The sequence below is a fragment of the Homalodisca vitripennis genome, chromosome 4 (assembly GCF_021130785.1).
Source record: "Homalodisca vitripennis isolate AUS2020 chromosome 4, UT_GWSS_2.1, whole genome shotgun sequence".
In the NCBI taxonomy this organism is placed as follows: domain Eukaryota; kingdom Metazoa; phylum Arthropoda; class Insecta; order Hemiptera; family Cicadellidae; genus Homalodisca; species Homalodisca vitripennis.
Window position 1 is genome coordinate 163,240,381 of NC_060210.1, and position 24,567 is coordinate 163,264,947.

The 24,567-nt window shown below is 30.3% G+C and overlaps 1 protein-coding gene across 8 annotated transcripts in view; it reads left to right on the forward strand.

Moving 5' to 3' along the window:
* LOC124360498 (voltage-dependent calcium channel type A subunit alpha-1) overlaps nucleotides 1–24,567 on the forward strand; it is a 344,248-nt gene that overhangs the window by 267,498 nt on the left and 52,183 nt on the right. For 5 of the 8 annotated variants that reach the window (XM_046814181.1, XM_046814184.1, XM_046814178.1 and 2 more), the window contains 3 exons: nucleotides 12,754–12,905; nucleotides 15,157–15,260; nucleotides 20,986–21,101. In XM_046814181.1, the coding sequence (XP_046670137.1) occupies nucleotides 12,754–12,905; nucleotides 15,157–15,260; nucleotides 20,986–21,101 (372 nt within the window). Of the gene's footprint in view, nucleotides 1–12,753; nucleotides 12,906–15,156; nucleotides 15,261–20,514; nucleotides 20,631–20,985; nucleotides 21,102–24,567 lie in introns of all 8 variants that reach the window. The other 3 variants (XM_046814185.1, XM_046814179.1, XM_046814183.1) reach the window with 1 other exon arrangement.

The following is a 24,567-nucleotide window of genomic DNA, read 5'->3' on the forward strand; positions in this document are numbered from 1 at the left end:
CCGAGAAAAGGCCTCATTTATAATGAGCAGAAAGTTGGGAAACAATGTATTCATAATTTTGCCAACTACCAATTCCAAAACTTTAACACTGTTTACCGGAAACCAGAGCCATTGAAGACAAGAGAAAATGCTAAATAAATATCATGGTGGTTCAACAGTTACCTTAGTTTATTTACCATTAATTACAAGGAGACTTCTCCACATTAAGCATCACGAAGTTTGTTACATGCTTAACCCTAGAACTGGCTGTCTATATTTCTTGTGCTGGCAGTTCTAATAGGCTGATTTTCAAAAGTTATTTTAACATGTTTTGAGGCATGTTGTTTGTACTCAAAAGTACATTTGTTGTACATGTATATGGTTATTTTAGTATGAAGTGAAGAATTTAGTTATGTTAAAAAAGAAAAGAAAACTTTCTCCCACAGAGATAACATAGCAATAACTAATTTTAATTATATAATTTTGCTGTATAGCTGTAACTTATCAGTTTTCGATTTCCTACACAAAATTCTTTAAGCATAAATCATCGTAACCAAAAGGTTGAAAATATATTATAACAAGTTATTATACATTTTATTAGTGAATAAAATTAGTTGTTTACATATTACCCCTACATTTATTATACTGTAAGTATTACAAATGTGCAACATATTTTACTGCATGTTTAATATTTCTTATTGAACCTTATACTAAAAAATGTCATAATTAAATTTGAAAATCTATTAATATATTTATAAAATATGTATAAAACATGTAATTATTTTCTAGAAATAAATATATAGGCAATAAATATAATGCTACATTATAGATGAGAATCAGAGCTTTTGATTGATTTACAATATTTGTTTATGTATCAAAGTAAAAATAATTATGTTCTGTATAACTCTTACAGATCAATAATATCATTTAACATGTTTATTAAATAATTACAAAATAATCCAAAGATTAAAATGTCACATGTAAAAATTAATTTCAGTATAATTGCTTCCTGCCAAAATTTTATTATCACATATATTTCATTTATCTTTTTGGTATAAAAAAATAACTTGAGACTGACTACTTCAACTGTAGATCTACTAAATATTGTCCCTAACACGTGTATTCCATGATAAGTAATTTATAATGGTCTTCAAAACATGCATTGAACCGTGACAGGAGTTGAATCACCATGATCTGGTACACCAGAATAGAATTGAGTTTGAAGAAAACAATTGAAATTATTTGACAAGAAACAATCAGGAAGGACATTAGGGCAAGTTATAAGATTTAAAGAGGGCTCAGCTGGTGCAAAGATAAAACTGACTGGAAACTATGTGTTAACAACCTTTACTGTTGGTCTATACTGAGTGATCTTGACAACTCATAATGGCTATGACGCACTTGCACATCTGTTGCAGTCAACATGTAAAGATGGCATAAAAGTTTGTCCTTTAACCAGGCTAAATCTGCAAACTTGTTCATCATTATTTGAGATTTCTGCAATATTTCAAGTCTCTTAAAGGAAACTGCCTCTCGTTCCAACTATCTAAAACATCAAGATTGTCAGTCACACCATTGCATCATGAAGACTGAAGAAATAAGTATTATTTACAATATTTAGTACTTTGTTTATAGAAATAAAGGAATTACCCAGGATCCCAGGAATTTTTCACTGGTTGGGCGTGAGTACTATATTAAAAATGTAGAAGTTTAAAAAAAATAGCAATAATGAAAGTTCAATTACAGAAGAAAATAATATTTTGTTATTGTTTTATGAAGTCTGCTGTGTCACAAACTAGTCAAAGTTAAAGTAAAAACATCTTTATTTATATTTCACCTTTCATGCAATGAATAGTGTCACAATACTTGAATATTACACAATTTTTAAGATACAATTCTATTATCAATTTAATTTTTTTCATAAAAGAATATTAGTGAACTTAATTAATATTTCACTCAATTTATCATTTCATTTCATTTAGTTATCATTATGATGATTGTAATACTCCTCCAGAGAATAAAAAGCTTTTTGTGTCAAAAATTCCTTTAAAATTGATTATATTTTTTATTATTGTGAACAGCCCGAATTTCTTTTGGAATCAATTTTTTAAACTTTATTCCAGCATAGGAAGCTTTCTTCTTAAAAATTTAAAATTTTGTTGAGGTAAAACTTTGTCATTTTTATTTTGCGTATTATAGTTATGTATGTTATTGTAAGTTATAACTAGACATTCTAATCAATAAAAACATCACAAGAAAATATGTTACTAACATAAAAATGTTTTTAAAATGTTGATATTCCTACAGTTGAAAGTAGACAATCTAAATATCCTAAATTAAACTATAATCACTACAACTCTAAAAAATAAATTATTACTCAAATTTTCTTGTGCACAAATGTCTTAGTAAAATAAAATCACAAAAAAGACTTATTCAGTTTTTTGTACGCAACATTATGAAAACTAAATAAACATTTTACTTAAGGTAATCAGTTACTATATTACAGGGTTTTTTTTTTTGAGGGAGAGGCAGGAAAAAAGCAATTACACATGCAGGTTACTGTATTACAGGTTAAATAATAAAAAACACATGTAAAAGAGGTCCCATATTTAAATTTTGAGTCTTGTTTAATATTTGACTGTTTCTCATGGCCTTGTTTAATATAAATATTTGTGGCACAATAAAATTTGTACAATACTGTTTTATTCTGTCAGTCTAAACATTCACAAAACAGTTATCAAAATAAAGTAAAGCACTAAACATTACAACATAAATGTTTATTGCATGTAACAATAGATGATATATTTTATAAACATCCTGAAAATAGGACATTAGGAAGTGTTACTGTAAAATATACTTATCAAAATATAAACATTGGAAACATCAGAGTATAACATACAATAGTATAGGAGCAACATTTTCGAGAGAGAATTTCAGGTCAGCTGATTTTTTGATATGCTGTCTTTCTTGCTCTTTCGGTTGGAGTCCGGGCTATCTGGCTGGCGGTAGTGGTTGCGTTTATTAATGCGCATCTTACCTGCACAGGTAAAAATCCTGGAGTTTAAAAGAATTTTTTTATGCATAATTTTCAATTTTATCCCTTTAGATAGATCTACCAGACATTAATTTTTTGTTGCCAGACATTTTTACTGTTGTTAATTATGTGCCATACGGGAAATTTTTTTTTTTTAATAAAAAATTCAAAGTATTTTTGAATGTCTGTAATTTTTATATTATGTTATTTAAACATAAAATAATCTAAAATTAATTTGTCAGGTATTAATTCGATTGTTAAATATTAAATATAAATAAAAAAGTAATGAAAAGTATTGCGGTATGATGCTTGTGGTTGGAGAGAGACAGTTTGAAGTGCAAGAGAGACAGAAAGTGACGGCAGCGCTTCGGCAAATGGACAACAATACATCTCGTCAGTCTAAAGTCACATGTTTGTGTTGTGTTTGTGTTATTTGTGATGTTTATTTATTAATTTCGCTACAATGGCCAGTGGCAAAATGAAATGTGTTTTCTGTAAAGGACATAAATATAAAATAATTCTTTTCATGATTGATAAACTGAAGAAGTGCCAAGAAGTTTTGAATATACGTTCAAAATACAAATTAAAGTACAGTGACATTAAACTGCCTACTGAAATAAATGAGACAGATGGATACCACAGACAATGTTATAGCAGTTTTACAGCTTTAATGGCAAAATACCGTGATCCATCGACTGAAATAGATAGTACCAGTAAATATATTCCACATAATTTGTCATCAAACACTCCAGCAAATATCAGTGATACTATTACGAGTAACACAAACAGTGAAATCGTAAGTGAGATTGCTGCTTCTAGTTTAATTCATCAAACAACATCCGATGATCTTGAACTGAGTTTTTAATAAAACAATAATACCTGAAGATGCTGGTGAAAATGCAAATAATCAGTGTATGTCAGGACATCCTAACCCAAGTTTTAACGATGAGGTACTTTCAGAAGATGCAGCTGTAAGTTTAGATAGTCAAAGAATGCTTGGAAATATTGCTTCCAGCTCTGTTAGCAATTTGAGTATCAACGAAAATAACGTTTGTGATGATTATCCTGACGCAAATATTGAATGTGTTGAGGCAGGTCGACAATTCAAAAATGTTTGTTTTTATTGTGACAAAGATCGTAAACAAAATAAAGGAAAACAACAAAATCTTCATTCATCAAAAGATGCAAAACTTTATCAAAAAATTACTGAGTGGATGGAGAAACTTAATAATGATGTGTTGTTACAAAAATTAATGATTTAAAATCTACAAATAGACCAGTTTTTATCATCATTTGTGTGAACTAAATTATTTAAATGAGTATAATAAAGTAGTTTCAGACATTCCATGTTCTTCTTGGCATAAAAATCGTAATATCCATAAAGAAATTTTCAATCATATTGTATCAGCAATAAACGAAGAAGTTTTAATGAAAAAAAATTGTGTATCGCTATCATCTCTTTGTGATATGTACAATAATGAGTTGAAGTATGAGCAGAAATTTCAGCCTCAGACAGATCTAAGTTTAATAACTAATCATTATCTGGAAGAAAAAATACAAAAAGTATTTCAAGAAAAATATCAAAATTATATCGAAGCAAAAGAAAAAAATTATTATTCATAAGGGTTGTAGTTTATTATAAGATGATCTAACAAAACTTGAAGAAAACGACCTTATTGATAAAGTTGCGTTAATATTACGAAATACAATTTTAAAATTGAAAAATCAAAATTACCATCAAAAATTAAAACAAATTACTTGATTAATGGTGAATGAGTGATTCCTGATAAATCAGATCGATTCTTCAAGGCATTTATTGGGGGTAAAGATATTAGACGCAGAGATGGTTTAAATTGTTGTAGATTGAGTTCTTCAATGGCTGCTGTGCAATTTTTTATGTTAGTAATGGTACCGTTAAACCATCCAAACACATTACTCTTAGTATGACTATAAAAAGTCTCACAAGTAGTAAGAAAATAATAAATATTTTAAATAGATTTGGACATTGCTGTAACTATACTACTTTAGAAGAATTGGAAACAGAAGCAACTATCTCATCAGTACATCGAACACATTTTAACTTTTATGTTAAAATTTTTTCATCCCAAGTTGTATTTACAAGAACAAGTGTAAGTAATGTATTTTTGCAACTATTTTTTGTCTCATTCTTAAAAATATTCTGTTATACACTAGCCGAAGCGCTGCCGTCGCTTTCTGTCTCTCTTGCACTTCAAACTGTCTCTCTCCAACCACAAGCATCATACCGCATTACTTTTCATTACTTTTTTATTTATATTTAATATTTAACAATCGAATTAATGTCTGGCAAATTAAGTTTAGATTATTTTATGTTTAAATAACATAATATAAAAATTACAGACATTCAAAAATACTTTGAATTTTTTATTAAAAGAAAATAAAATTTCGCGTATGGCACATAATTAACAACAGTAAAAATGTCTGGCAATAAAAAATTAATGTTTGGTAGATCTATCTAAAGGGATAAAATTGAAAATTACGCATAAAAAAATTCTTTTAAACTCCAGGATTTTTACCTGTGCAGGTAAGATGCGCATTAATAATTAGTCGTAATTAGGTAAAAACGCAACCACTACCGCCAGCCAGATAGCCCGGACTCCAACCGAAAGAGCAAGAAAGACAGCATATCAAAAAATCAGCTCACCTGAAATTCTTGTTTTAGAAACGTTGCTAGCTCCCGTACTACAATTCTTCTTCGTTTTGATGTTCATATAGTAACATCATTAGCAGTTGTCACACTGTTTTAGCTTAGTTTCTTTGGTTTACATATAATAACTGACAAATTATGCATATTGTTGTTTTATTCCTAATTTATTGTTTATTATTATTATTTATTCATGGTTCTAAATGTTAATTTATTATTTAAGTATGTATGAAATATTCCATGAAAATCACATTCATATTATTATTGAACAAGATTTAACATTATTGTTTAAGATTGTTGTTATTGTTATTATATGAGATAAAAATTGTAAATTGTGAAAATAACTGTAATTATTAGTTTGAATAATAAGCTATATAAATAATTTATCACTGCAATAATTTAAATCTATATAATGTACATGGTTGGGAAAAATACATTTCGTATTGTTGCATTTGCCGTAAATGTGCACTGTTTGAAATCATTGTTGTGCACAGTCTTGGAGACTGGGTTATAGTAATTACTGGAAAAAGGGCATAAGGTAATTGATGTACATAAAATATTAAAATCTGTAACTATACAGAGCCTTAGGGCTCATATATTAGCTTTTTAAGTAGCATTTTTAGTATTAGCATTTTTAGCAAAAGTAAGTAATTATAAATCTTACTATAAATCTAATTATAAATTACTTTATAGTAGTTTTAAACTGAATTGTATTTAAATATAATTTTTAATTATTATTCATATACTACTAAAACTACAAATAATTATTACAGTAAACATTTTTTAGTTTGTCCAATACACCAAAAATTATAAAATTGATATAAGATATAAAATAATATGTTTGTTAAAGAACAGCTTAGAACTTTTAGTACCACTAGTAAATTAGTACACATTTTCCAGTATTAATTTTATTTTTGTGAGGCCTTTTAGAATCAAAGATTGTATCGCCAGACAACTTTAAAGCTTCATTTGTGAAGTTGCCTGATAATGGAATCTTTGATTCTAAAAAGCCTCACAAAAATAAAATTATTATTATTAGAAAATGCATAGTAAATTACAATTGTTCTTAAATGAAAATATTTCCAATGCTCCAAGTATCTTCAATCAGCTTAGAACTTATCAAACAAAATCTGCACACAGTCCTGGTTATTCATTGAATAACTTATTGATAACTTATTAGTGGTTACTTATTGAAACACTATTTTGTCTAATTGCAGTGGAAATGAAGCTCTAAAAATTAGCTAGACAAATTAGTGCAGACTAATTAGTCTAATAAAAGTTGAACGACCTTTTCACAGCACACGGAATCTGAGAATGCTTCTGACTAACACAGGATCATAATCCATATTTCTCATCCATATTATGAAATTAAAGTATTATTTGAAATTGAAATTATGTCAGAACATTGGGAGTTAGGTGAATGAATATAAACTGGGATAATGTTATTTCCAGCTTTACTATTCAATTTACTGAAATTCAAATTATATTTCTGGGTTTTAAAATTATCATTTTTCTAAATATTAGGTATCTTTTGAGTTCCTTTATAATAAATCTGTGCTTAATTTAATCCTTAAATCTTGGTATACGGATATGTCCGTACCATCGGAACTGTGGTCAATCCACCATACAGGAATATCCGTATAATTTATTAAAATGCTATGAATGTGTTCCTACACATTCCGTAAATGTATTGTCTTATGACCATCGGGAAACAAATTGGATTGCTTTTCACGTGAAAAATCAATAAAAACCAGAGCTATTCTCTTATCGATGTTTTGTCTTAGGATGCAAATTGCGGCATATGAATATTACTATTCAGCATATTTACATGTCTGCGTATAAAAACCAGCAGAGCTATTTCAAACAAATTTGTTTGTTTTTTATTTCAACTTCTAAAAAACATAAAATAAATTTAACTTACGAAAAACAGAATTTTTAAAATCTTTAAACGCAAGCTAATTAAACTGAGGCCAAATTTTTAGTCCTATAAGGGTTGAAATGTTAAAATTCTCTAAACTACCAAAAAAAAGCTACATTTATGAAATCCATAAGTTAAAGTTTATGTACTGCCTTAATGAATTCATTTTAATTTTGATTCTAAAACAATGTTTAAATTTTGTGATTTACCCTTTACTCCCTTTCTATACATACCACTCTAAAAATCTTGTAGTGATTGAATGACTAATTCTAATATAATTATTCCAATTAGCAATTTGGATCCATATCAACATTAGAGTTTAAAATTATTTAACTGATTATTGTATGTATAATTTGTTGATTACTGTATTCAGTTTTAAATGTTAGCATGATGAGTTTTAGTAAAATAGTAGATAAACTGTGACAGAAGGTGTGATAGGTATCATCACTGAAGCAGGTAATCCAGAAACTTTTGTTTCATTTAAATAATAAAATAAATTATGCATAAGCATATATTTAGAGTGGTTATCAAACAAATTTAAAAATTACGGGTAACTATTGTTTTATAATATAAGAGAGGGAATAAAGAGAGTGCACGTATTTTAAAACAGTGAAGGTGTTATATATTATGAAAAGTTGTGTAAATACACCAACCAGTCCTCTCTTTGATTGTAACACTTGAGAGTCAACAGTAATCAATGCTTACAGATTCTGGGCAGCCTTTCGATTTTGGTGGTATGAAACTTACATGTTAATGTAGTGCTTTGGATCTTTATCATTTTGTTTGAATTTTGTTGCATATAGCATATTGAATACGCACTACAATAAATAACCAAGAACCAACACTTATTGGCTTCATGGAGCGCATGATGAGAGCTTATTGTACAACAGTATTTGTGCACTGGCCAATACTGTAGTAGCTGCTACACTACAGTTTATTGTGCTGTACCGATTACACAACAAAATAAAAACAAAATATAATACAAGTTTGTTAGACCGCTTTGCCTGAAAGTCGGCTTCTTGCACATACGTATTTTTCTGTAACAGTTACTACATTTTTAATTTATCATGTTGAAGAGACCATTGGTATTAATATAATTTGAATTATTTTAAGAGATACAGTTTTTAATACTCTTCTTATAACAAAACAAAATGTTATTTGGTTGCAATAACAAATTAGCCTTGTAATGAAACCTTACATTATAAACATTTCTGAGCCTAAATGTTGTTGAAAACTCTGCTTCTATCATCTTCTAGTGGTAGTGCAGTAGTACTTCGAGTTTGAGTTGTTTCCAGTTATCTGTGCATGATCCACTTCTTCAATTACTTCCTAAGTTCTACTTTATTAAAGGAACTGACCCTTTGTGAGTTATATTTAGTCGGAATGTTTTTGAGATAGTTATACATCATTAGAATGTTGCTTCACCAAACACTAGAAGTCCTGCTTGTTTGAATGAACTCTTTCCTGTAATTAGTGAGTTGTACATTTTTGTTTTCACATAACTGTTGATAGATGATTAAGTGTGTGGAAGCCTACACCTGGGACTAATGGCTCTGTCCATACTATTGTGAACTTGTGTGCTTGGCCATTATAATATAAATAGAAGGAATTTTATTTTATGCGACAAGTTAAAGATTTATAATATTTTATAAGGGTTGAGTTGTAAAATTCCCAGTTGGAACAGTAGTTTCTTTCTATCCTTTTATGGACCCTTTAGAATGCTTAAGCTGCCAAATGAGAGGATAAACATTTTTAGAGTCAAAGTAGAAGTTTTTTAATTAAAATAAATATATTTTTATTTTCTTGGAAATAATATTTTTCCATAAAATTAACTATCACTTAAAACCTTGACAAAAGCATTTCATTAAATGTATTCAATTGAAACAATAAAAGGATAACTAAAATATCTTATATCCTTAATTGCCTATTATATTTGGTCAGTGGTCAATGTATATAAACAATACAAAGGACCACATAGCTGCTGGACCAACACTCAGATACTTTACCTCATTCTGTCATAAGTAAACTAAATTAAATTAAGTAACATTTATTTATATATGGAGATGCAAAATTGATTGTTTTGTGTGTAGCCCATAGTAATAATATCAGGTAACTCTCATAATTTGTCTAGCAATAAACAGTTTTGTATGTTTGTAAAAAACAGGTTAAATAATTGTTTTAAAATGAAAGTTATAAAAAATAACATCAACTAAAATACCTAAATACTTAAATGTATTAATACATTTTAATATTTTGCACAAATAAACCACATTACATTTGTAAATATTAAGAATTATAAAATAAAAAGAAATATGATCTATTAATTAATTTTTTAACACTAAAGAATTGAGCAACTTTCTAAATATTATTACAAGTGTGTTAATAAAGTAGGAGACATGAGACAACATGTTACATAAAAGGCTTCACTGAAGTTTCATGCAAAATTCAAAACTATAGTTTATTTCATTCTTAAGGTCTCATAGACAAACAGATAGATATGTAAACAGGTAAAAAAGAAATATTCTCAGTCACTACACAAACAAACCAAAAAGAGAAGAGAATTTTTGCAAGCTCCTTGAGTGATTGAGTTTATTCACGCTCATTTAAATCTAAAAGGGAGGACATGCACCATCATGGTACTCAATCTTATCTGAAATGGAAGTTCAAGCATTTGCTCTCAAGATATCCTGCAGACAGTTAGGCTTTGCTAAGCCAAATTCCATAGCGGAACATGCACCATTATTAAATTCCATGTTGCCTATAAAGAAATGGATGGAAACTTTCACATCCGTAGCTCAAACTGTTCTTCAGATATCCTGTAGGCAGACATACAAGTGAAATTTACAATTCCCTTTGGCTTCACTAATGCTCAGCTAATAAATTATTTTACTAAAAATACATACTTTCACGATATATGTGAGAAGCAATAGTTTTACACATCAAAGAAAATTGTAAATTATTCTACATATAAATTCAAAACCATAATAGCTGTCTTGTTTTGATAGGCAATTACATATTTATTGAAACAGTTTCTCGAACATTATTCCTGCGTTTAAAATAAGTTTTTAGATTCCAGGAATTCAATTGTGTACAGTTTTGAAGTTGATTTTTTTCTTTTTTTTCTTCAGAAAGTTCTACATAACTTTCAATTTATAGCCAAAATACATTTTAAAACAGTGTAGAACAAGGTTTATTGTAAGTACAGGGTGGCGCAGAGAAACGGGAAATTTTGAAGTTGTTGGTACACCTGCAAGTCTCGTAGGAGTGGGGGACGGAAGTCATGATGCCAAGTAGTAACGGTCATTTAGTTGAGATGGAACAGTGGAGTGGTGCGGAGCGTGCCGTTGCTGTGAGAGCGTATTAAAAAAGTGGCAATAGCGTAACAGCTGCACAACGAGTGTTCCGACGCCATTATGATATTCCTCCCCGCGGTTGAGTTCCTTCTTCACATGCCATATCATTATGGGTTCGGAATTTTGAAGATACTGGTTCGGCCTCAAAGAAAAAATCTTCTGGGCGTATAGTGACTGTTCGAACCCCAGAAGATGTTAATGCAGTGCGAGTCACAGTGGAAAGGAGTCCGCGTCGTTCTGTACGAAAAATCGCCTCATCATTGTGACTTGAGCATCCGAGTGTGCAAAGAATATTGCACGGCCTGCAGTTTCATCCTTACAGGCTTCAGGTTGTTCAAGCTCTAAAACCAAATGACGGTGAATTACGCTTACAATTTTGTGAACAGCTACTGACTAAAATCAATGTTGACGCAAATTTCCTTGAAAATCTTTGGATGTCTGATGAGGCCCACTTTCATTTAAATGGACATGTCAATAAGCAGAACATGCATTACTGGGCTCGCAGAAATCCCGGTGAACTTCATCAACGTCCGTTACATAGCCTTAAAGTTACTGTATAGTGTGCAGTGTCTTATCGAGGGATAATTATTACTTCTTTGAGGATGGTAATGGTCCACTGTAACTGTCACATCTGTTACATTTATATGCTGGAGACATTTTTTGCGCCACGGCTTCATGCTTTTCCTAATATTGACAGTCAGCAAACCTGGTTTCAACAGGACGGAGCCACCTCACACACTGCCAATCTGTCAATGGCAGCACTGAGGCGTTTGTTTGGGGAACGCATAATTTCAAGGAATGCTAACGTCACTTAGCCTCCACGGTCTCCAGACCTCTCAGTATGCGGAATTCTTTCTATGGGGACATCTAAAGAGCGTTGTATACCAGACTAGGCCAAGAAATCTTTTTGAGCTCAAGACTCAGATTGAAGAACACGTCGCCAACATCCCAGAGAACACATTGAGTCGCACAATGATAAGTTTTCGAAATCGATTGAATTAATGTGTTAGGCGCAATGGACAGCACTTAACTGACGTTATTTTCAAACAGTGAATTTAACTTTATTGTTATTTCCAACATTTCTCATGTAATTTCCACTCTTGCCTAACACATTTTAAGCATTAAAAAGCCGTTTGTACAAATTCATTGGTTTATTATGATTATTTCAAAATTTCCCGTTTCTCTGCGCCACTCTGTATTTCCAAACTTTCTTAATGAAAAGAGACTGAGAATCAAAATTGTCTAGTGCTATTATTTGAAAAGGTAAAACCGTCCAGTTATGTCTTCTTGTAAATCAGTAGATTGAGTATTTTAGAATTCTTGCTTTAGAATGATCTGAGCTTTTTCTCTTTTAACATGCTCTCTAGTCTCTTTGTAGTTTAGTAAGTCTAGTAGACTATCTCATTAGTTCTTTTGGCTCAGATTTGTTTATTTCACTCATCTTATTTCATCTTCCCTTTATTGTGATGTTATCATCTGTGAAAATTTTAAATTATTCCATTCAATATCAACACTACTTTTCAATCCATTTCTATCTTAATCTTGTCACATTCTTGTCATACATTCACCAAGATTTAAAAACTTAAATTTTATCAGAAAACAATTAAAAATTATTGTAATACAACTCATTTAAATGACTAAACAAATCGTATTTCTGTTTAGTTACTCTCAAAAGTATTGCACATTTTTAACATACTCTTATAATGTTTATTTATTATAAACCAGGAAAAAGCATGTAAAACACATTTATATTTGGTGGAGTAATCACTGTTTGTTGTCTTACCAGGGAGCTATGCCTGTGATCCAAACATCTCAGTGTGTGTAGAAGACTGGGAAGGGCCTAACTTTGGGATCACCTCGTTTGACAACATTGGGTTGGCTATGCTCACAGTGTTCCAGTGTATTACTATGGAAGGATGGACTGCTATTTTATATTGGGTAATTATCACAAACCTGTTCTTTAAAAAGTTTAGTTATTGCAAAATTAGGAAGTTAATAAAAGACGTAGTTTATTGTAAAAGCTTAAAAACTATTCATCTCTTGAATATTACAGAATTTTTTAAATAACTATATAAAATTCATTTAATCAAACATCTGTTCACTTTGGGTGTACTTTAATTACACAGTTTTGTTCACAATAAAATTTTCTACAAGTTTTATTGAAAACTTTGATCTGTTTCGTGGTTAAAAAAGTTATTGTTGCCCTTGTTGTACATGGCGAGCAGAAATGGAGATGAAATCTTTCGTTAGCCGTAATTCCCTAACAAAGCATTTCTGAACCCATGTCTATATGAAATTTTTTCATTATTTTTACATGTATAATGAGCTCCCACAGTTTTGCATATCTTTGTGGATTACCCTGTATAAGAAACAAGCCCGTACAGGCTTGATAATTCCCGAATGATTAAAGGTAAAGCAATAAAACTGGGTTTACCATTATTACTGCACCTATAAATCTACTTTTTGAGGTAACTATAATTTTTTTTGTCATGTTAGGGGGATGGCTCGCAGGAGTCAGTAGGAAACATTAAATTAGAGCATAGGTCGAGTAGTACATCAAATTAAAGGTCTATAATAGTACATAGAGTACAATGCTTTGCAGCAAATCCAACCTGAAACAGTTCACTCTCTACACAATTACACTAGTTTATATGCGGGACTTTTTTTTACACCCTGTGTTTTCACAGAGTGCGCAATTTTCTAGCTTTATTATCAAGTTTGATTTTTCTTTTCCAAATTTTTAAATATTATCTCATGTGTTTTTGTGACTAAACTGTGACTACAGTTTAGAGATTATAGGTAGACTTAATGTCATAGTTAAACTACAAAAAAATTTAATTATCAATAGTCAATAGACAAACTACTTTATTCTGTAATATGTACAAGGTACAAAGAATAGCGTCACTATAATAAAACTAAATACTAATATTATTTTAAAATATAAGTAAAAAAAATTATAACATCTTGACAATTTATGTTCAATTCTTCTTTAAATGAATTAATCGGTTTTTGTATTGAAATATTCCTCAAAAGAATATAGAGACAAATTAGTTAAATAATCCTTTACTTCTTTTATTAAATTAAATTTAAATTATAAAAGAGGAAATAACTCGCTACAGCAAGAAGTACCAAGACAAGCTGTATTCTCATCCGAACTACCTTGCGATGAACCTGTTGGATAATAGTGCGTCAGTTACACGTCTGAAGAGACACTCAATCCTGGACTTACGTCTTAAGTTCTAATTTCAAACTTTCTTGTTTATTTGTGTTAGCTCTATCGCTGGATAGAGTCTAACTCGTGTTAATTTATTATTTTATCTAATTTACTTATTGTTCTAAGAATGTCTGAACAGATTGTAAATAAAATTGTCAAAAAAAAAAATTATAATCTAAATTTTAACAGATCTGTTTGCATTATAAATTTGGTTGGTAAATTATGTAAATATCGAACACCTCTGTAATTTGTTTTCTTTTTGTAAAATTCGAGATTGTGTTGATCGATATGTCTTTTGAAACGAGTATTATATGTATGTTTATTGGTTTTTAGTATCGGATCAAAAAATTGTTTTACATAAATTATTGATTCACATTTGTGTAACCTATATACTGTCAGTAATCCAAGTTCAGAAAAAATGTGTTTAACAGAATCTGTATATCTTAAATTTTTCATGATTCTCAAAGATTTTTTTTAGGACCAATAGCCTATTTAAATTGCTTATTGTTGTTGCTCCATAAATGCTTATTCCGTAAGCTAAATGTGAGTGTATCAACGAGAAATATATTAATTTCAATGTATGTAAATTACTAATTTTTGCCATTTGCCGCAATGCATATTGACCAGTAGACATCTTATTAGTAACAAGATCTACATGTTTATCCCAAGCTAAATTTTTATCTAGTATAAGTCCTGAAAACTTTGTGTGGTCTACTTGTTTAAGTCTGTCATTGTCTAGAAAAATGTCACAGTTTAAATTTGATCTGGACTGCTTTGTAGATAAAGAAATATAATTAGATTTATCTGAATTTAATAAAATATTATTTTTGTCAAAAAGATCCTTAATCTCACTTAGACCAATATATAATAAAATTTCAATATTCTCAAGCTTCTGACCAGAAAACAAAACATTTTAATACATAATTATTAATGTATTTATCATCAGTGCTTGTCTAATTTAGTGTTTTGTTACAGATGAATGATGCTATTGGTAGTTCATTCAATTGGCTTTATTTCGTTCCACTCATCGTCCTTGGATCATTTTTTATGCTCAACTTAGTTCTTGGTGTTCTTAGTGGGTGAGTAAATGAATATGAAGTAATAATACATTTCTATTTTACTAATATACATAATGTAAGAAAAATATTGTATGGTGTGTTATGTAAGTACAATAGCCAGTTTAAATTACATTTACTATTTCATTTTGTAATAAATTGAAAACATTTGTGTAGTATGACATTTATCTGCAACTGTGTATGAATTACAGATTTTGAAACAATTTACAGTTTTAAAATACATGGAAATATCAATATCTCTATTTTGGCATTTCGATACAAAATGTAACTGTATTTAATAAAAACTAATAGAATTACTACTTTCTAAAATTGTATTCTTATAAAATGGAACCTCTCTGTATTTGGGGTTTACCTTGTTATTTAGACAAAACATAATCATATATTTCAAATTTTCCTTTTATATTTTTGAAAAATACTACACAACCTCAAGAATACTCTTCAGAAAAATTGTCACAAATGTGTTGCATAATATTTGAGAGAGTAGTTGTGCACCATACCTGTGGACCTCAAGGTTTAATATTGGATCCTTTGCTTTTCGTACAATTATTTTTAGTTTGTAACATTAAGAGTTCACTAGATACATTATCATTTCTCATATATACAGATCACTATAGATATACAGTCATTTAAACACTGACCATTTAAATTAAACTGTTATAAACAGTAACACAATAATTGAGAGCTTTGTAATATAGGAAAAGTGACATCATTCTCTAAAGCTAAACTGCATGAAATCACCACATATTTATTTCTAATTAATGATTTTTATGACACATTTGATCTAACCCTCTCCAGGTCGAATTACCACAGTACGCTTCTGGGCAGTACCTACCTGAATTGATTGGGCCGCTCTGTAGCGGAGAACACACTCGTGTTTTTATTATTTTAACAACTCTATTCAAACAAAACTTTTACACATTATACATAATTTTAAATGCCATTAAACCCTCTATAATATGGTGGTATTTGAAAAATTATTAAGCGTTTAAGGTAAACCAAACCCAAATTAATTCTCATTTGTACAAGAAATCTTTTTTTGTATTGTTATATTAAAATAAGATTATATGTCTTGCACAAATAACTGTTAAACAACATAAACATATATCAGTAAAACAGTATCTACAAGGAAGTTACAAATATGTCTAATAATTTTAGAAAATAGCAAAATAAGTTTACAGGAATTTTGATGAAAAACAGCTAAATTACTGTCAATGAAGAGATTGATTACATTTCATATACCGGGTCATCGAAAAAGGTGGCCTTAATTTTGATTCTTTATTGTAAAAGAAATAGTTAAGCGACGTGTGCAAAACAAACGTCATAATGCAGACAAATTGTTCGAGTTTTAATTCCGCCACTGGGCTGACCGTGAAGTGAGCTCTGCGCATGCGCAGGCTTGGCACGCATCGACTGTCGATATTCCAGTCAGTAGAGGTGTCGCAGTCATGGCGATTGTACAGCAAAAACCTCACTGTGTTTTGTGGTATGCTGAATTGAAGTCAGTGAATCTTGTGCAACAACGTTTTCGCCAAACTTATGGACACAACCCACCTACTAATAAACCTATTCTTCGTTGGTATAGGCAGTTCAAAGACACAGGAAGTGTAGTTGATCCAAATTATCTCAACGTGATTTGTTTTAGTGATGAGACAACCTTTCACATTAATAGCAGTGTTAACCAACATAATTGTAGAATCTGGGGTTCTCAACAACCCAATGAAGTGTTTGAGTATATCTGTGATTCACGCAAGGTGAATCGTTGTTGGCCCATTTTTTTCACTGTAGTACAATCCGTGGATCTAACTACTTGGACATGTTACAACTCTATGTTTTTTCCATAAATTGATGATGTTGAAAGGAAAAAGGATTAACTGTTTCTTTCCAACAAGATGGAGCACTGCCTCACTACAGTCCTATTGCATGTGAAGCTCTCAAAAAAAGATTCCCTAATCAGTGGCTTGGTAGAGATGGTCCTCTTGCGTGGCCGCCAAGGAGCACTGACTTAACTCCTTTAGATTTTTTCTTTTGGGGTTACATAAAAAACATGGTCTACACTTAAAATATCCAGTGCCTGCAACATTTAAAGGACCGAATCACTGATGCAATAACAACTGTGACTCCTGGCGTGATAAAGAGGACTTGGACCGAGGTGGAGTATCGCTTCGATGTGTATAGTTCCACAGGCGGAGCTCACATCGAAACATACTAAATATGTAAATAAAACTTTATGATTTTTTTCTATCTTTTGGTGTAAAAAGTAATTACATTATTTTTATTGCATTCTGAGAGTTATTAGGCTACAAATAAAAATTAAGGCCACCTTTTTCGATGACCCTGTATTCTCCTAGATAGCATCACTAGGCATAAAAACATACAATGAACAAAGACAACAGATTTTTTCCATAAGAAATTCCAAAAATAGCCTTCTGATGCCAGTACAAAGCAGAAAGTAGTGATAAAGCAATTGATAGTGATCGGATGTTAGTGCCAGGTTCCTTGCCATGGGGATTCATGGCATTTGCCTAGATAAGTTCTATTTGATAAGCTTAAAGCTTTGGGAATATTAATTACTTCACTGTTAATTATATCATATAAAAAACTGCAGTGGTGATGCACTTTTCATAAAATATTGCTGTTACCATTTTGTTTTCATTAGATTTGGTGGCCACATATTATTTCACATAAATGTAAGAAAGGTGCAAGTTCCTCATTTTGTATTTTAAAATAAAAGAAAGTCTATTTTCATTTTAATTTATGACATTAAAAACACATATTGTTTGTATACAGCTAGAGTGATGACAGTAATCTAACCCCAGTTAAGGTCATATCGTATCTTATGATTGTATAGTCCATTATAACTGGAAATCTTATAAAGTAACATCTTCAATATCCCTAACATTATATAAGACTCAATACAATTGTTAAAAGTGTTTTATTTGTATTTGTAAAAATTGAAGTAAAAAATAAAAACAAGATCTCTTAACATTATACAGTTTCCAGACAGTGTTGTATCCACATGTACAACTTTGACATTTTGGACCACTCTGTACACAAAGAAGCGAAATAAATAAAATCCTTTTCAAAATTATCAGACCTTTAACATGAGATACAGCTCAACCAACTTTTACATTTAAACATTTTTTACAAATTACCTGTATCCCCCAAAAGTGCCATTTTTAGGTGATACATTATTTTCCCGAATTCTTTGCAGTTGAAATATAAGGATTTTTGTTAAAACGAAGAAGGTAGGTTTCTCAGTCAGCCGCTATACATCGGGAAGGTGGTCTCCCTGACCCTCTATTGTATGGTATTTATTTTGATGACATGTTACACATGAAACTGTGTTACCATATTTGTTACTCTCTTTTTCTAAGTTTTTAATGAGATTGTAGAAATGAGAAGCACATACAGGCTTGAAACATGCTAAAAATGAATCTTCTTTAATCGTTCAACTTATTTTGAACCTAGATTTTCAATCTCAGAAAAAAGCTTGTGAAACTAAACCTACTAACCTAAATTTGAAGCATGTTAAAAGGGAGTCTGCTTCCACTTGTTAAGCCTGTTTTAGATATAGCCTTCTAAGCTTAAATTTCTTGTATAGATATAAGCTCACAGATTCAAGCTTGTACAAGCTTATAATGAGTCTTCTTTTCGTAGCTGTCTTAGGATTGAAATAAGCCTGCCAAACAAAGCTTATACTACCTATTGACTTTAAGACTTTATAAACTTGAAAGCCCTAGCTTGGAATAAGTTGATAAATGGCAAATTCTGTCTTTAAAACGTAAACTTCATTTTGTAGACTTGTTTCAAGTGTACTAACTCAGGTAAGGAAGCTTGATACAAGTTCTAAACAAGCTTAATGTGCTGTAACATTTTTATTAAATTTAACATGTTAATAAAGTAAATGTACAGTTATTTTAAAATAATAAAAACTTTTAAGTTTTTTGAAACTTTGAATTTGCAATCTGTGTGTTAAACAACAGATTGTTTGGTTGTAAAGGTTCTTGTATGATTCTTGATATTTTGTCTACATCACTCAAGAGAGTTAACAAATTACTACTTACTTGCTGTATGTATAACAATTGGCGTGATTTAGAGAAATAACATGTTGATTGATCAGAACGACAATGTCAATGTAAGGTTATTTCCATAGATGTGTTGGCATAGGTTATTCCTCAGCGTTAAACTCTTTATACCCTGAAATGTTCCTTATAGAACAGTGCTTAGCAGCTTATAAATGCAGTCTTTATTATAATAATAAAATTATATTTGTATTATTAAATATGATTATTCATTTTTTACCATATAATATATTGGGAGAGCCAATGGCTGAGCGGTCTAAGACGTTGGATTTTGGATCTGAGTTATAGGTAGTGCAGGTATATAGGTAGTGCAGGTACAAATCCTGCCTGTGACAATATCACTTTTTATAAGTAACATTAACCTTGTACTGTATCAAATCTTCCCCTTACTCTGTTTGATAAGATTCTCACACAGGCCAATAGCCCATGAGGACGAGCAGAATAAGGCTTAAAAGGGAATCAACTTCTCCTAACAAATTAAATAAATAAAATAAAAAATATTCAATTTCCTTAAGTTTGATAATTCAAGACTGCTGTAATGTCAAACTTGTGTCGTAAATTTTTCTGAAGGCACTAAAATTGATAGTTATTTTTCAGCCTTGTCAATCAACCACTGGTGTCTATTTGTACAATAATTCGTCCCTTCAATTAATTTATGTACTGTTTGAATAGTTATTATTCTATAAAACAGACCATATAAATATGACATAGAGGTTTACATGTCATTTACATATGTAAATGTATAACAATAGCAGCTGAGTTGTGGTATTAAATTGATTTATACTATTTTCACACAATCGATTTTTGATTAGAATTAATGATTAAGAGAAAGTTTATAATAATAAACTAATACTATTTATTTTAATCATTCTGAGGCTTTTTCTGTTATAAACTTTAAGATAAAACATTGTTTATGCCTACACTTAATGTATACAATTAAAATATTTACATTTATCTACTAATAAACAATCCATAAATGAAGTTTTATTTAAATTTTAGTACATTTTGTTGAATCATATCTTAACACTGATTTCAATTTAGTAAATAGTAGCTTATAACTCAAATTTCCACTTATAAATTTTTACTTCTACAATCAATTATCTAACTTAAATTATATTAAAGCTTAACATTACCATAGTAAATGACAATATTATTTATTACAAATGTTCTTCCAGTGAGTTTTCAAATCAGCGAGCTTTAGTGGAACGAAGAGCTCGTTACCACAAAGTCAAATCAAAAAAACAGTTTCAGCAACAATTTAGCTCTTACATCACATGGATATCTCAAGCAGGTATTTTGTGTGTGCGTGGTTGTGGAGTGGAACACACGTCACAAACTAATGTTGTTATTTAGTTATTTTGTAAAGTAAACATCCCCTAAATCATATTACCTCTGTAATGTTTGAGATTGATACTTGTATTTTTGAGTTTGATGTAGTATTTGCTAATTACAATATACTATAGTAACACTTTGTGTGTTCTCTGAATATTACTTCATTGTGTTACATTTGATACTTAAAGTAGTGTTTACTTTATTTTGCAAGATTCAGAACTATGAAATGTTGAATACAGTGTCCGCACAAAACCCACTTTTACTGTACTAAGCTGAGAAGTAGTTTGTTTGCACTTTGTTACCTTTTTGTGCAGTGAATTTGCCAAGGAAAGAGAGAAAGTAGAAAATCGACAGACGTTTTTAAAGTTAAGAAGACAACAGCAACTAGAGAGGGAGCTCAATGGTTATGTAGAGTGGATTTGTAAAGCAGGTAAAGTATGCAATAAATGAACAATACAAAAATAAAGTTTTACAAGTGGTATATAAAGTTTTAATATACATATATATATGCTAAAATTTTGTAAGTTTTGTAAGTGCTAGAATTTTGAAATGTCTATATAAGAATTTATATATAATTCATCAAGTCTCTTAATGCCATAAGTTAAATTTACTGTTACTTTTTGTGGAAACTAATAACGCAAGTGCCCTTGTTTCTTTTTCTTAACCTTTTGGATGCCAATGTCTAATTGATCAGACCCTCGAGATTCAGACTAAAACCACCAACATTTGATTGATCAGCCGTTTAAGAAAAAATAATTTTTAACTGTATTTACAAGCTACATTTTTATTCAACTGGTGTTAATAATAATTAAGTAAATAAGGTCTCTTTTATAATTTTTAAAGTTAGTATCACTAATGATTTTGACTCTGCTGTTTGTTTTACTTATTTTACTCTCGTTTTATACTTCACGCTTATTTATAAGAATGTATTGTCAATCTATTTTTGTATGTTCTGTAATTTTGGAATGACTTAAAGATGCACCCATTTTATCAATTCAAAATAATTATGAAAGATAACAATTTTTTTTCGTTTAAATTATTTTTGTCTTGACTATTTTTTGTAACATTTTGTAAAAAATGTGTTACTTTTACACTTTTACCATGTAATTACCATATATCTTATATCTCTTTGCGACACAGACTTTTGTGACTCTCAACCTCCATATATATTTTAAAAGGCCAAAGTAAGAAAAATTATCAAAACTCATACTTTTCTGTTGTTTGGTCTTAAAAATGAGTAGTGAACATAATTTTACCCACTTACATGTATTACATCCAAAATAGGTGATGCATAAAATGCAACACTATGCCATTTGAATACTTAGTTGGTATAAAATATACATCATTACACAACACGATGGGCTTAATTATTTTTATAAAACAACGCAAACTCTTATATTTAAACAAACAAAAATAGTTTTTAGTTCAGAGGTTTAAAAAAACACATTTTGGTTTTTATTACAAGCAAACAGTATTTATTCATAAAAAATCAAATCATGTGTTTTTCTTCCCGAGACATAAAGGTACCTTGCAAACAGAACACATCCATATAGTTTGAACAGGCTTTTCTTTGGTGCTGCAGGCTGCACACCTTCTTGTGGTCCTAGCAGGTTGGTGCATTGGATTCGAGTACCTCACCTCCAAAGGAATGTTTGGTTTCCTTTGATTGAAAATCAATACCTCAGTTAGCCTGGTGCCAATCTGTACAATTCTTTTACTTACAAGTCCAAAACCGTCTTCCTTCTGAATGTTTACAGATGAAAGTGTATAACGTGCAAACATTTGTGCAAAACATAAGCATTGATAATCGCCATCTACAAAATAAAAGAAAACTCGTTGCCACCATTTTTTTTTGCTTTTATAATCAATTTCATAAGCCTCTTTCATTTGATCAAAGCGATCTACACAGTTCGGTTGTTTGTTATAGTCACCTATTGCTGCTGGACAATCAACCTTTATTCGTTCTCCATTTTTTTGTTTCCTTTTAAAGATAACTTTTTCTCTTGAATCATGAAAATTATTCAACACATGAGCCGGTTTGTTGTTGATCCATGATACTTGGAAACCATTGACGTTCTCCTCTAGTCATTGATTTGGTTTCTCTGAATTCTGGAATAAACTTCCTAGCTGTATTAACGGTTCTACAAGCGTTAATCTCATCTTTTTTCAAGTCTTCAAGAAGGTAATATCTCACAAAGTAATTGTCAATATAAACCGTGTGGGGCTTCCCTTTAATAGTTTCATTTAAGCGTTTTACAACTTTTTCACCAAGATTAGTCTCTACTACCTCTTTTGATTTTCTTATATATTCTTCAAACTTTAGACAGTAATCGGATTTGTCGACCATCATCCATAGATGATATCCTCTTTAATGAGCTTCTTAGAAAGGTTTTTTTTTTTAAGGATGACCTTACTTTAAATTTGATCATTGATTCTTCAATGGCAAGTATAGGTCCAGCTTCAAAATTGTCTTTGAAATTGATTACCATTTTATGTAAGGATGAAGTTAATACAGCTTATTGTAATCAGGACTGACTCCACCAGGCATTACAGAATTGTCGTTTAGCTGAATATTATCGAGAAGCCTTCTGAACTTATTACAGACATAAGCTGACTGATATTTGAATCATGGAGATCTTCATTAACAGACCAATAGTCTTTATAACTGGGTAGCTTTTTGATTCCCATCAGGATATTGATACCCAAAAGAATTTCAGCTTTTTCATTGGATGTTGGTTTAAACATTTTACCACTTTACAGGTTCTTTAGATTCCAAATCACAAATGCATTTTGTGGGTTTTTTTGGCCCATCCATAATGTCTGATGGAGAAGGAATATTTATAGTGTTGTAAATTGGGTCTGGGGAAGAGTTCTTAGGTTTATGATTTTTAATTACTGTATGGTATTAGACGGAGGTGATGCATTTATATTTTCTGTGATATATGATGGGACGGTGAATGTGTATAATTTCGTTTTTGTTTAGATGCTCGATTGGTGGATGGTAGGATATTTTTTGAAGATATTTGTTTACTCAAATCACTCACATTAGCAACATGCATACTTGAGTATTGCACTAAATGGTCAGTTTTGATGAGTGTGGCACTGAAATAGAGTGATAGATATTAGCTGCAGGGAAGAATTTCAAAGCAAACTTGGTCACTTAGATCAGGAAGTCCTACAAAAGCTTTCAATGAACTGGAAGGAACATTGATTACAATAGGGGCTGTGGTGTTATCAGCATAGTCATTGTCTATGTCTTGTTTCAAAAATTCATCCATTGTAAAATTTAAATAGATTTTTTCTGGTAGTTCATCATATAAGATGTAGTCAACTGCGTTATCACATGTAACCACAGGGATCTCCAAACCATCTACTGATTTATTGTCAAAAGATATGCCATGACAAAATAGTTAGCTCTATGTCAATATCCCTTTCTGTAAATAAAATGATGTTTTTCTGTAAATAAAATGTTTTGTATGAGCACATTTTTGTGTGTGCATATTTGTATAAAATAATAAAATTTTGAGAGCTCTTTGGCATACTGATATGTTTTATTCAACATATCAGCTATTGAAACTGGTTGCACTCATCAAAAACTTGAAAATAATTCCAAACTCAGAAATCTAATATAGCTGAATATACTTGTGATGCATAGTGATGTAAAATTTGCACCACCAGAACACTTACAATAACTTAGTTATACACAGTCTTTATATGCTTACATTAAGTTCTTTATTGCTTACTGTGACAAAAAGCGGGTACAATCAGGTGGTACAATCAGGTGGTGTAAAAATTGCACCACTGTACCACAAAGAAATATACATAATCCACTTTTAATTCACACTAAGCAATAGCCAGACTAACAAGCTATAAAACAAAACTTAAATAATTTAGTT